Source organism: Rhincodon typus, chromosome 11 (genome assembly GCF_021869965.1).
Source record: "Rhincodon typus isolate 14 chromosome 11, sRhiTyp1.1, whole genome shotgun sequence".
In the NCBI taxonomy this organism is placed as follows: domain Eukaryota; kingdom Metazoa; phylum Chordata; class Chondrichthyes; order Orectolobiformes; family Rhincodontidae; genus Rhincodon; species Rhincodon typus.
Genome location: NC_063342.1, coordinates 63,506,901 through 63,520,753, shown reverse-complemented (window position 1 = coordinate 63,520,753; position 13,853 = coordinate 63,506,901). Strand labels below are relative to the sequence as shown.

General features: G+C 44.9%; 1 protein-coding gene across 11 annotated transcripts in view; it reads right to left on the bottom strand.

Moving 5' to 3' along the window:
- The window catches only part of reps2 (RALBP1 associated Eps domain containing 2), a 362,214-nt gene that overhangs the window by 17,114 nt on the left and 331,247 nt on the right, over window positions 1-13,853 (bottom strand). Inside the window, exons 16-17 of one of the 11 annotated variants that reach the window (XR_007263185.1) lie at window positions 992-1,260; window positions 597-684 (exon numbers count right to left, since the gene is read on the bottom strand). The exons of 7 other annotated variants lie outside the window; for them this stretch is intronic. Coding sequence is in view for 1 of the 4 variants with exons in the window: in XM_048602684.1 (XP_048458641.1) it covers window positions 2,209-2,328 (120 nt within the window). In the remaining 3 variants the exon portion in view is untranslated. Of the gene's footprint in view, window positions 1-596; window positions 685-991; window positions 1,261-2,160; window positions 2,329-6,421; window positions 6,654-13,853 lie in introns of those variants that run through there. 3 more of the 11 variants (XR_007263187.1, XM_048602684.1, XR_007263186.1) reach the window with 3 other exon arrangements.

Genomic DNA, 13,853 nt, shown 5'->3' with positions numbered 1-13,853 from the left:
GGGGGGGGGGGGGGGGGGGGGGGGGGGGGGGGGGGGGGGGAAGAAAGTGTCAAGTTGGCATCCTGATGCTTCTGGGACAGTTTTAAATCATGTACAAGCAGATGGTGGGGAGAGAGTGAGAAAGGTTCTTGCCTCCAATTAGTGGCTCCTTAAACTCCATATGGAGACGGTCTGAAATGGAATTAACCCTGCAAAACATTGCAAAGCTGTCCCTCTCATTCAACTTCTTGCCTTGCAACGGAGTTATCTGTTGAGATCAGCAAGGGAGCTCCTGCCTCCAAAATGGTGGGTGGTATGCCTGCCTTTGGCACAGGCACCAGACTGACAGCTCCATCACCCCCAAGCAGTGCCCCAGATTGACCACTGACCTCCGCTCTCAGCCAATTAGGGTCATTCAAATTCAAAACTCATGCTCCCAGCACAATGCAGCTTGGGTACAAGGATCGGGACCTGGAATTCCTCTGTGAGTCAAGTTTCCAATCTCACAGAGAAAGAAACCTTTATTTCTGTGCGTGAATGGTCACCTTCATCACAAAGCTTCAGGGAAAGGAGGGAGGAAAGAATCTGCATTCATATAAAGCAGCTTGCACACTTACAGATGTTCCATTAGCCTTCATAAGTGAATTTTGAAATGCAGTCACTGTCATTGGGCAGACATGTTGCCAATCTGCACATCACGTGGCCCTAAAAAGAAACTTTGAGATGAAAAACCTCTGGCCTCTATTCTGACAACCTCAAACAAAGTAGGAACCAAGCACTGAACTCACAAGATACAGTCCCAAAGTTTAACCAAAGGAAAACAAAAACGGATCTCTCAAAAATGCAATAAAGCTTGCAAGAGTACAATTTAACATGAAATATGATCTCATTGGTATTGGCTGAGGGATGCATGTTGGCCAGGACACCAGAGGAATTCCCCTATTTATTTATGTTTGAATGGTGCCATGGGATGTCTTATTTTCCATATAAACAAGTAGATTTAACATCTCACCTGAACGACAATGTAGCAACTCCCTTGACATTGCAATAAAGTCCGGGCCCACATTATGGAATTTTCTGAGTCAGAGACAAGAATGCTGATAACCTTGCTGTTTCTGGATGCTGCCCATGCGCTATTGTTTCGAGCCTCACAGGAGGAGAAGGTTCCTCTGCCTGAACCTGTGTTCTTGCTGAGCCATGTTGCACTTCCCGATTTTCACAAGCCTCCCACATGTTGCATACTTTGGCTGAGAAGGCAGCAAGTGACATACTGCCCTGCTTCTATAATTACACAAAGTGATATTCTTCGAGTTTCTATCCCGCAATAGTACACAAACCCTACCTCATTGATATTAAATGATTCTTCCCTGTCACTTATTCATTTCTAATCTATACTTAAGAGTCACAAGTCATGTCTTTTTTTCCTTTATTTAAAATTTAACAATATAGTTGCATTTATCTAAATGACAGTAAAAGAGGTGGTCAAAAGAAACATTTTAAATAACCATTTAAACTCTGGCTTGCTCCTTGAATTGTAATTTGAAGTAACTCTGTTTAAAAATGCTGCTACATCTTAGTGCACCATCTGGTGGTGAAACTATAGATTACTCTACACTATTCCAGACTTATCCCAGTTACTGACAACCATTCCTCTTTGTAAATGTACCGGGATACCATGATTAGCTTCGAACCCACAACATGGATAACCACCCCCATCTTACTCGCACAGCAGCTGATCTTTTGGCTCATCTACCGGTAGATGAGATGCTTCAGGTCAAAGTTTCAGACCCCTGGATTGATGAGCGGGCCTGGCATGGGTCAGCACTCCAGTTCAGATTATTCCAGATGCTCCCGTCTTAACAAACGGAACTCCGGAGATCGATGGTATAAGGCTTGGACACCACGGATCATCTTACTTGACCCTGCCCTTGACAACACTGAATTTTACTCTAATGGGTACTTGGTTTAGTAAAACAGCAATAAAATCCGAAACCTGGACTGTGATTTTGTTTCCAGATGGAGTTATTCAGGGTACACGTGCAATCTTTTTAAAGAAAAACAGCCCATTTTCTCCGGACTCGACAAAAATCAATGAAATTGGGTTGATATTATTAAATGCAAAATTGTGAAGTGTACTAAAACACAGTGATGCAAAGTAAATACATAAAAATGCTTTCACACCTGCCACTTTAGTTTGGATAATAGTCTGGATGCCTGTCTATATTTACATCACCTCAACTCTCCTCCCTTTTGCAGCATGACATACGCAGACATTAGTGAATTTGTGATTCTGCTGTCAATATACAGGCGGATTGTTGATGCAAGAGGTGAGACACCAATCTCATTCTCCTGAAAAATCAAACAAACCACATGCCAGTGTCAAAACGCTGTCTGCTCACTGCATAAAAATTGGTCTTATGGCTTTCAAAACAGCACCAAATCCTTCGTGGATGGAGTACGATTTTGCACAGAGGGTGACAATAACATTGTCACTCCAGCTTTCCCTTCATGTCTACTTCCTTGTCTAGGCTTCTGTAACAGGCAAGAGTTCAGCCAACTACATTGGTCACAACCATGGCATTACATTTCTGCACCATATGCTTGTGACTACATGCAGCAATTCAACAGGCAGCTCTGCCACCTTCAAGGGCAACTATGGGCAGGTAACAAAAAGTTGACCTTGCCAGTAATGCCCACATCCTGTCAAAGAATACAATAAGATAAGTTAACGTGTTGGCTTAGATCGGTGTTAGCCAGTTTAAAATAACTGCTCTTCAAACCAAATGACTGAAAATGATGGGCTTGCAAATACAGAGCAAAAAAAAAAGGCCGGCCTGTACGTTTTTGGGATATCTGATCTCAATCAGGGCCAACTTCAGATCCTGGCACTGGAACAAGTGTCAAGGGCAGGAAGCTACCAGTGGAACACGGGTGAGATCAGTATCTAGGTCAGGTAATGATGCTGTTTTGGTGAGTTGACAGCCAAGTGTATCTCTGCTAATTAAGATATTCTGCAAAACTGTGGACTCTTACAGTTCACCATCTCATTACAAATCTGCACATTCAAAAGAAGGCAGGGGGATTAGTGGAGTTAAATCAGGAAGAATAAATACAATTGAGGCAATCCTAGCAGCAGGAATGAAATGCTGCTTTTCTATCATTACGGTATCTCATAAATAAATAGGGTGATAGCAAAGACACTAGCAAATCCATGGTTGAACTGTCATGGTTAAACATTTTGGCCGATCAGGCTTTTCACTGACTAGGCCCAATTTTAACTCTGTGCAAATGGTTGGGCTTTGAATGAGATAAAATCTCAAGCAACATTGTCCTCGGAGTGCAGTTAGCAGAGAATTTGTTTTGAGAATAATGAAGCAGAATTTGAGTCAATATTCATCCAATGTTCAGGAATGATTCAAAGGCTGGAAGTGGAGGTTAAGCTGGAATGGTAGAATCTTCCCATCCAGAGAGAAGCCAAAAGAAATGAGATTCTCAACATCCAAAATGAAAAAGTCCAATTCTGCAACTAGCTTTTGAACAGTGAGATGAGAATCTCAAGAGCGATTGGGGAGTGGCTATTTGCACTCTACTAGTACCTAATTTGCATGTATTTTCATTCTATTAGTACCTAATCTTGATATGCATTTCCTATTCTCCCACATGCTGGAGAGAAACGAAATGGCAACAATTCCCAAAGTGACAGCCAGGGAGGGTGAGATTGTTGACTTGCTCGCCAAGCTGGCTTGTTTTTGTTCAGGCGTTTCATCATCATGCTAGGTGACATCATCAGTGAGGCCTCCGATGAAGCGATGTTGTTCTACTCCTCTTGGAATTTATACTGTCCGGTCTGTTCTGTTCTGATGTGTTCTTGATGTAGGGCAGTGTGGCCAGTGTGTTAGGGTGCTGCAACTTCATCCGCAGGTGCCTATTAAATAGACAACTCCAAGAGGACACAGTACACCCTAACACACTGGCCACACTGCCCTATATCAAGAACCTATCAGAACTGACAACGAGACTCCTAAGACTACTAGGAATCATGGGAGCCCACAAGCCCACAGCCACACAACACTCAAGGATTAAGGACTCCATACTCATGACATACAGAACTGACGTAGTTTACAAAATACCATGCAATGATTGCCACAAGTATTACATCAGACAGACAGGAAGGAAATTAGCCAGAATATGTGAACATCAGGTAGCAGAAAAACAACAACGAACTCTCCTTAATGTCAGTACATTCGGACAATGAAGGCCATCAGTTCAACTGGAACAACGTGACTACAGTAGTCCGAGCCAAACATAGACACGAACGGGAATTCCTAGACACATGGTTCTCAACCCATAATGCAACCAACAAACATATAGAATTGGACTGCATATATAAACTCATACTGATCAAAACCGGAAATGTCAACTCACCGTAACAGACCTGACAGTATAAATTCCAAGTGGAGTAGAACAACATTGCTTCATCGGAGGCCTCAGTGATGATGTCACCTAGCATGGTAATGAAACGTCAGAACGAGAACAAGCCAGCTCGGTGAGCAAGTTAACAACCTCACCTACAACCAGAACTACAGATCTTTGCAAAAACCTTAAAGTCAGGGAGGTTCCTGGTGAGCCCAGTTCACCACCTTCTCTGAGCCAAAGCTTGGACAACAGTCCCTGACATCTAAGGTACGCTCCATGGGCAATAACCACATGCCCCATAAGCAGAGGTTGGCATCAGACACATATCACCAGCCTCACCACATCATACACATCTCTGGCTGCCAAGGCGCAGTGGGGAAAGACCACTGTCTGAAGTGTTCCTGAAGTTAATTGGGAGCCCGTTCAATCTTTGGACCCTCCTTGTGCTTTGATGCACGTAAACATAATCTTGTACGTGTAAGAGATGCCTTTGGTTTGTTGGGATAAAGTCAGACTCAAACATTTGTTTGTTTATTTGATGTGCTACTGTCACAAATGCAGTTTCTGTACAATGTCTACATACAGGGATTTTTTATGAATAAATTATATTTTTGAAATATGAGAAAAACAAACTCTGTCTCAGTTCTCCACTTCAATACTGCACTATGGAGCTAAGTGGACCATTTATTGTAATGTAGCTACCTGGAGAGTTTGTATGCAGGACAGGATCCCAATGCCATAGTCACAGGCAGGGTGTAGCTCAGGGCTCCTGCTTGGTCTCCTAGCACTCACTCACTTTGAGCTTTTACTTCAATGCTCACAGCATCTCTACCATGCCTGTTCCCTGATCTTAAAGATTCACAGTATTTTTGTCTTGCTGTTCAGCACGGACACAAAACCAGGCAGACTGTCATGGTTGTCAGTAGTGATCAGTCAAAGGGGGTGAACATGCTGCTGTATGGCACAGTGCCACGTCAATGTCACACCTACAGCATGTGCCAGCACCTTACAGGCAGCTCACTGCATGTGCTTCAGTCAGATGGCCATGCCTGAATGTCTAGGGGAAGTAATCCTCAGGCGCAATGAGTCAGAGGGTACTGACACACTCAGTCAAGGACAGCATCTAATATCAGCCGAGGGGCCGGAACTCGGGAAGTCAGCCACTCGAGTCAGTGAGTGTCAGGGTTCCGTCTCACTGTAACACAATCAGTCCTGCTGGTCCTGTGCATACAATCACAATATGTTAGGGGCCTGTCACTTCAGTTGGGGTCTTCTGTCCAAGTCAGGAGAATGGGCCAGAGTCAGTATTGGGCGTCTGTTCAATGAAAGCCTGGGCATGGGGGTGGGGTGTGGGCTGGTGTTATTATCAGGGACCAATGCTGTGGTAGGGAAGCTGGGGAAGAAATTATGGGGATTGGAGGCCGAGATGCAGTGGGACAATAATTGTGAAGGTGAGACGATGGAGCACCGGAGGAGGTGGGTTATTGAGGCAGGGAGGAGGGTCATCGCTGGTCACAACCATTCTGTGTTTATGGGGAAAGGGTGGAAGGAGACAGTGCAGCACCGTGGCTTTCAACATAAGAAGCAGGATCAGGGCTAGGGTAATGTTGGGAGGTGGATATATAAGTAAGAGTTGGGCGGGAATATGTGGTTGATGGGGTTGACGAGGAGTGCAAGGAATAAAGAAACACAGAAGTTCAGTGGAGTTGCTCGGTCTTGAACATGGATCTTCACCTGGGTCAATGGTTTAATAGTCTGGTGATAATAGCACCTACCACACTAGTATTGTGATCCTATTGCACTTACAGTCTCCTGCTATATTTGCACAGCATCAATCATGTGGCATTCATCAGAATAAGGTCACTATGTCAAGGGGCTGTGTAGAGGCATTCCATGGCCCTTTTTGTTAGAGTGCTCCATGTCTCACTGCATGGTCGGCTAGGCTAAACCAGGACTGGTGGGCAATGTGAATGATGACTGCTCATATTAATAACAAGCTCAGAGATCTGTTTCTCATGGTCCCTACCCAGGCTCATTGGAACTGTCCCCATTGGATCCAGCCGTAGGATGGCGGTTATTGTTGCTGCCACTGTGATGCAACAAAGGTGCAGAGAAATGGAGAAGGAACAAATGTGTCAGCCCAGATCCTGCAACAACGTCCAGCAGATGGTAAAAAAAAACCCAAAAGAACCACGGATGCTGTAAATCAAGAACAAAAACAAAAAGTAGCTAGAAAAATCCAGCACGTCTGGCAGCATCTGTGAAGGAAAAAAAAAAAAGAGTTAACGTTTTGGGTCCGGTGACCCTTCCTCAGAACTGGTGGTGGCTGGGAAAACATCGGTTTATATGCAGAAAATAGGGAGGGGGATGGGGTAGGGAGTAAACGATAGGATAGAGCCTGAAGAGAGAGAACAGCAGTTGGATAGTGAAAGGAGTTGATAACGATCTGGCTGGGAGGGTGAATAGTTGTTAATGGTGACCGTTAGTGACTAACAACAGGTAATGTGTAATGGCCGGCTATGTGATAACAATGGCTGGTGTGTGGGGCAGTGGACTGGGACATGGGAGAGTTTAGGCCCTAAAATTATTGAACTCAATATTAAGTCCAGAGAGAGCAGCAGGGTCCCCAAGCGGAAAATGAGGTGCTGTTCTTCCAGCTTGTGCTGAGCTTCACTGGAACAATGCAGCAAGCCAGAGACAGAGATCTTGGCCAGGGAACAGGGTAGTGTGTTAAAGTGGCAGGCAACAGGAAGCTCAGTCTTTTTTCGAGCAGAACGTAGATGTTCTGTGAAGCGGTCACCCAGTCTATGTGGATGGTAAGCAGCCTCCACAAGAAGTCATTGCACTGAAAGTCTGCTCAGGATGTGGAGGAGCTACTGGAGACCCAGACACTCTTGTCCATTTTGCTAGTCCCTCCAGAGCAAGGCGCAATGCCACCAAATTCACTATCATCAGCGTCATCAATGGGAGCAGGACCTGAAGGGGGCAGTGGGGTGACCACCGTAAACCAGTGCTGTCAAGGTGACAGCTGCAAGAAGTTATGAACCTAGCTGCTTCCGACTTGGGACCGGTGTGATATCTCTCAATCCTTAACCCTCAAATGTTTCAAGGCTGTTATCAATTCAATTGATGCCAGATCATACTGCTTCATCGCATTTCCCCGTGATGAGGTCAGCGCTGCAGCTTGGGTTGTAGATTTTGACAATAAAGCTGGCCCCACCCACCACAAAGGAGCTAAAGACTGTACACATGTTGAGCGTGTCATATCATAACGTGGCTGACATAAGGAACAGAAAAGGGTTCCATTCCATCAATGTGCAAATCATCCATGATCATTCGTGCCACTGGCTAAAAGTCTGCTCTGGGTCCCCTGGAAGCTTCTGTGATGCCTAGATCCTCAAGAACTCCCATGTTCCTGTTTCAAGGGCTGGATACCTTACAAGGATGCTTATTGGGTGACAATGGTTGCCTTCTGTGACCAAGGCTGACAACTCCATCATGCAAGGCCCTGTCGGAGACTGAACATAGATACAATGCAGCCCATTCTTCTAACAAGGCCACAGTGGAGCAGGCAATATGCCTCCTGTAGAAGAGGTTTTGAATTTGGTTCAGTCCAGGGGATGGGCTCTTGTAGTACAATCCAGACAGAGTGTGTTGCATAATCCCAGCATGCTGCCCCTTCACAAGTAGAGCAGGCAAGGGGGATGTTGATGAACTGGGAGAGTGAGGAGGAAGAGCAGGGAGGACCGTCACATCCAGTACAATAGAGCAGTGCATCAATCGCAACAAGCCAGGTGACACTTCAGTTAGTGAGAGATCATTCATTGACTGTAAATATGTTATAGTGGGAAAGGTAAGCAGCACCACCATTTGTTCCCAGAAGTTTATCTTTCATCGCGTTTGCTCCTGTTGAATAAAAGTGAACATTTTCAACTGTTTGAAGGTGTTCCAGGGGGTGATCAATGGAAAGATGTCATTAAGCACTAGGCCTTAGGGAAAGAGTTATATCGCCTGTTACAATGACTGTCAATCAGCCAGGTGGTGATGTAAAATAAGAATATAGTTACAAATGTGAACTTGTATTTGCAGTGGTGTCACTCGTGCCATCTATGTACCCTCAGAAATAGTTTTGTTTGGTTCCATCCCAACACAGCGTGAAGGGCAGCTCTTGGCTTCCAGCACTTGACCCACTGGGCTTTTAAAATGGCACCAGTGTCTGGAATCCTGGGAGGTGCTGGCGCTGACAAGTAGGTCAGCCATTGATAGTAAGAGAGGGGCATAACAGAAATGTGGTGCATAGGTACGGAGGTGGGCTGCAGAAAATAGCATGAGATATGTTGGCACGGTGGCTCAGTCGTTAGCACTACTGCCTCACAGCACTAGGGACTCTGGTTTGATTCCACCCTCAGGTGACTGACTGCGGAGTTTGCACATTCGCCCTGTGTCTGCATGAGTTTCTTCCCACAGTCCAAAGATGTACAGGTTAGGTTGGTTGGCCATACACAATTGCCCATAGTGTCCAGGGATGTGCAGGCCAGGTGGATTGGCCATGGGAAATACAGGTATTGGGTACGGAAGTGGGTCTGGGTGGAATGCCCTTCGAAGAGTTGGTGTGTACTCGATGGGCCGAAAGGCCTGCTTCCACAATGTAGGGATTCTATGATAATTTGCTAGAGCTAACCGAGAGAAAATCTCCATAAAGCTCATCAAAATTTACACTTTGCTGATTTTTGGTAAAATTCACCCCAGATTGTGCTATACAATCTGTGGACCATATTCAGTCAGGCAATTATTCCAATTAAGATCAAGGAGTAGAGCTGGGGTGGTCAGGTTCCCAATAATTGTGTGTTACTGAAATTGTAACGCACATTGTGTGTTGCAACATGCTATTTAGGATGGATGCCGGAGGAGATTTAGATAGGTCTTAAACGCATACCCCACTTGCCTCAATCTCCTGCTATCAATGATATGTCCCCTCCAATGCTCCATCTCATCGTCTGTCACTTGGCTAATCTGAAGACAAGGTCAGAAATCACTCAACACCATAACCTAGTGTCGAGTGATTTCTGACCTTGTCCACCCCAGTACAACACCGGCACCTCCACATCGTATTCTGATAACCATAGAGGTTCAAGTTATAGTAAACATGCGCCCTCTGCAGGCAGTAAAGAATAGTAAAGGAATGGCTGGGGTCTTTTACTAATTCAAAGGATGTGGATGTGGATGTGGATGTGAGATAGTAGGAACTGCAGATGCTGGTGAATCCGAGACAACAAGGTGCAGGGCTGGATGAACACAGCAGGCCAAGCAGCATCATAGGAGCAGAAAGGCTGACGTTTCGGGCTTAGACCCTCACTGGTCAGGCGAGGCCAGCATTTATCGTCTACCTGCAGTTACAATGAAGAGTCAACCGCATTGTTGTGGGCTTGGAGTCACAAAGAATAGACTGGGTAAGGTTAACAGTTTCCTTGTCCAGAAAGGACCTTATCGCTTCTCGGCTTTAGTGAACCAGATGGATTTTTCCTGACAATCGACAACTGTTTCATGGTCAGCATTTTACTGAATTCAGATTACACCATCTGATTCAAACGTGGGTCCCCAGAACATGACCCAGGTCTCTGGATTAATCGTTCCAACGATAAAACCATTAGGCCATTGCCTCCCCACTCTCAGCCATTTTGAACTAGAATATTACCGGGTGTGCAGAATACTCTAATAGCGTGGAAAAGTAAAATTGTTCAATATAATGTTCAAATGGAACACTGCATCGATGTAAACAACATTTGATGTGATTGTGACACATGAAGTATTTTCATAGAATCCCTACAGTGTGGGAATAGGCCCTTTGGCTTAACAAGTCCACACCAACCCCTGGGGCATCCCATCCAGTCCCATCCCCTATAACCCACTCAATCTACACATCCCTGAACACAATGGGTAATTTAGCATGGCCAATCCACCTAACCTGCACATCTTTGGACTGTGAGAGGAAACTGGAGCACCCAGAGGAAACCTATGCAGACACAGGGAGAATGTGCAAACTCCACACAGACAGTCACCCAAGGGTGGAATCAAACCTGGGTCCCTGGCATGGAGGGGCAGCAGTGCTAACCACTGAGCCACCGTGCCACCCTATTTTGTGAATGGAATACCAATTATTCCCTCTTTTCATTCTGGCTCCAAACAAGCAATACAGCATCATATAGACGGATGAAAAAGAGTTAAATTATGAGGCAGATTGCATAGATTAGGCTGGTATTCCCTGAAGCAAAGAAGATTAAGTGTTGATATAATTGAGATGATTAAGATAATTAAGTGATTTGACAAGATGAATAGAGAGAAACTATTTTGTTTGGTGAGTGGGGATCTAGAACAAGGGAAATAATCTTAAAATCCGAGCCAGGCCATTTAGAAGTGATGTCAGCAAGTACATCTTCACACACTGGGTCATGGAAGGCTGGAACTCTTATCCCAACAAGTGGCCGAGGCTAGGTCAATTGAAAGTTTCAAACAGAGATGGATTGATTTTTATGAGATATGGATTACTGAACCAAGACAGATAAATAGACTTAAGATAGAACAACCATGGTCTAACTAAATGGTGGAAGTGGCCCATGGGGCTGAATGACCTACTTTTATTCCCACGTTCCTTATAAATGGTGTTAAGCACCAGATTCACTCTGAGAAAGTGCCAGGCATTTTTTTTTGGATAGCTAAGAACAGGCACTGTGTCAGGGGCACATATCAAGAGAAAAGGTTACTGCTTAATTCAAATGCAAGCGTCCTGTGGGCATTGCTCGAATAAAACTGTTCTACTTTTGAGTTGAAGAATTAGATTTTAAAAATTCCTCACATTCTAGTTAGTTTTGGATGGATCTCTCTGCATGGGTTGTCACAATTAATTAATTTGTCGAAGGTCGTCAGAGATTTTGAGGTCACAGAGACTACAGGGAAGGTCAGCAATGAGACAATGCACCAACCCAATGGGAGGGGAAATGTTAATCTTTTGACTTGTCTGGAGTGAGTGAGGAGAAGGTGCTGGTCACACATAAACCCAGGTTTAACAGGTTGTCTTTCAGCAAGTGGTGGAGTTCTAACAGCTACAGTCCACATGAGCTCACTGCCAGTTTCCCATCTGATCACCCACTTCGTTGATAGGTGTGGCTTCCAGTCGGGTAAGGAACAGTGAAGAATAAGCTGCAAGTCCCAGGTAGATATGATCCTTCAACCAAGCTGAGGTGGAGGAAGGGGTTTGGGGAATTAGGGGTCCTCTTCCTCCCTACCCTTGAGAAGTGCTGTCTTGCGCTAGTAGAAGTTATAGGGATGCCTGAGGACTGCCGACAGTGAAACCTGTAAAGACCTTCAGCCATTTCACATGTATCCCAATGGGAAATTGTTTGTCTGGCTGCCCAGCCAACTAAACTGTCTGAATAGAACCCGGAAGTCAGCTGGTTGGAGCCAACTTCTTTCATATTTCAAATTGTAAAAATAACAGACATTTGTAACCTGTGCGGTCACCTAAAAATCAGTTCAAGAGACTAGGTTCTGGAAAAAAAAAATATATCTGACTAATCAGTCATCAGGAACAATATTCCATCTAAGAGATAGTAAGAACTGCCGTTGTTGGAGTCTGAGATAACACAGTGTGGAGCTGGAGGAACATAGAGGCCAGGCAGCATCAGAGGAGCAGGAAAGCTGACGTTTCAGGTCAGGACCCTTCTTCAGAAATGAGAGGGGGGGGGGGAAGGGGGCTCTGAAATAAATTGGGGGGGGGGGTGGTGGTCGGGCTGGGGTAGTTAGGTAGGATGGTGATAGGCGAGTGCAGGTAGGCAGTGGTGGGGATTGGTCAGTGAGGTGGGAGGAGTGGATAGGTGGGAGAGAAGATGGACAGGTCAGGGTGGTGGGCATGGGAGGGAGGGTTGGTCATGGGATGAGACTGGAGGTGGGGAGATTTTGAAGCTAGCAAAGTCCACATTGAGACTATCGGGTCTCCCAAGGAGGAATATCTCCATCCCACCTACCTTCCCCAGCTCCGCCCCTCCTCTCTCTATTTATTTCTGAGCTCCCTTGCCCCTCCCCATTTCTGAAGAAGGGTCCTGAAACGAAACGTCAGCTTTCTTGCTCCTCTGATGCTGCCTGGCCTGCTGTGTTCCACCAGCTCCACACTCTAATATTCCATCTAAGCTGTGTGGTTATCCAAAGTTTCCCCACACAAGCCACGTTAAAGTTGACACCTTTGAGTCTGTGTGTTGAAGAAATGTAAAGGGCCCGTATGCTTATGTAAATCACCTGTGCACGACAACAAGAAATGTAGAGTGTCTGTGGGTTAGAATTTGTTGTTGGATAACAGTTTCTCTTGTGAGATAATTCATATTTACAATTTAATGCCAATTTTGGATTTTAGTGTAATTTGGAATGAAATCCTGCATGTGAAGAGTTTAGAGAGATTTACAGCACGGAAACAGGGCCTTTGATTTGTTGTATCCACACCAGCCATCAAGCACCTGTCTACTCAAATCCCATGTTTCAAGCATGTGATCCATAGCCTTGTACATGATTGGTGCTTCAAGCAGTTACTTAAACTCTTTAAATGTTGTTAGGGTTCCTCTCCTTACCACCCTTGCAGACAATAATTTCCAAATATACGCTATCATCTAGGTGAAAAGCTATTTACTCAAATATCCTCTAAAACGTCTGCCCCTTACCTTAAATATATGCCCCTGGTCACTGACCCCTCTCCTACAGAAATGCATTTCTCCCTATCCATGCCTTCTTAACCACCTCATCTATTTGTTCTTGAACATACGGACATGTACACCAAAGTTCCTTTGATCCTCTTCTTGTGGTCTTACCATTCATCACGTATCCCCTTGCCTTGTAAGTCTTCCCAAAATGCATGATCTCTCATGTTTCGGGATTACATTCCATTTGCCACTGTTCTGCCCAGGTTAATTTATTAACATACACCTCAAAGCAAGTGACCAAGCACCAAGACCTGTGATATCCCATCGGACACAGACTTCCAGTGAAAAAAAAATCTTCAACCATCACCTTTTGCTTACTCCGACTAAGCCAATTTTGGATTCAGTTTGACAGTAACCCTGGAACCCATGGGTTCTTGTCTTCTTGATCAACAAGAGACCTTGTCAAAAGCCTTATTGAAGTCTGCGTATGCAGGATTCATCAGCTACATTGCACATCCACAAATCTAGTCACCTTCTTGAAAATTCAATTTTGTTAGACACAATCTCTCCTGATCAAAACCTTGCCCCTCAAAGTAGGGATTAATTCTGTCCTTCAGAATTCTTTCCAATCGTTTCCTTAGCACTGATTTAGACTGACTGGCATGTAGTTTACTGGTTTATCCCTACCATCTTTCTCAAACAATGGTAAAATATTAGATAACAAGGTGTAGAGCTGGATGAACACAGCAGGCCAAGCAGCATCAGAGGAGCTAC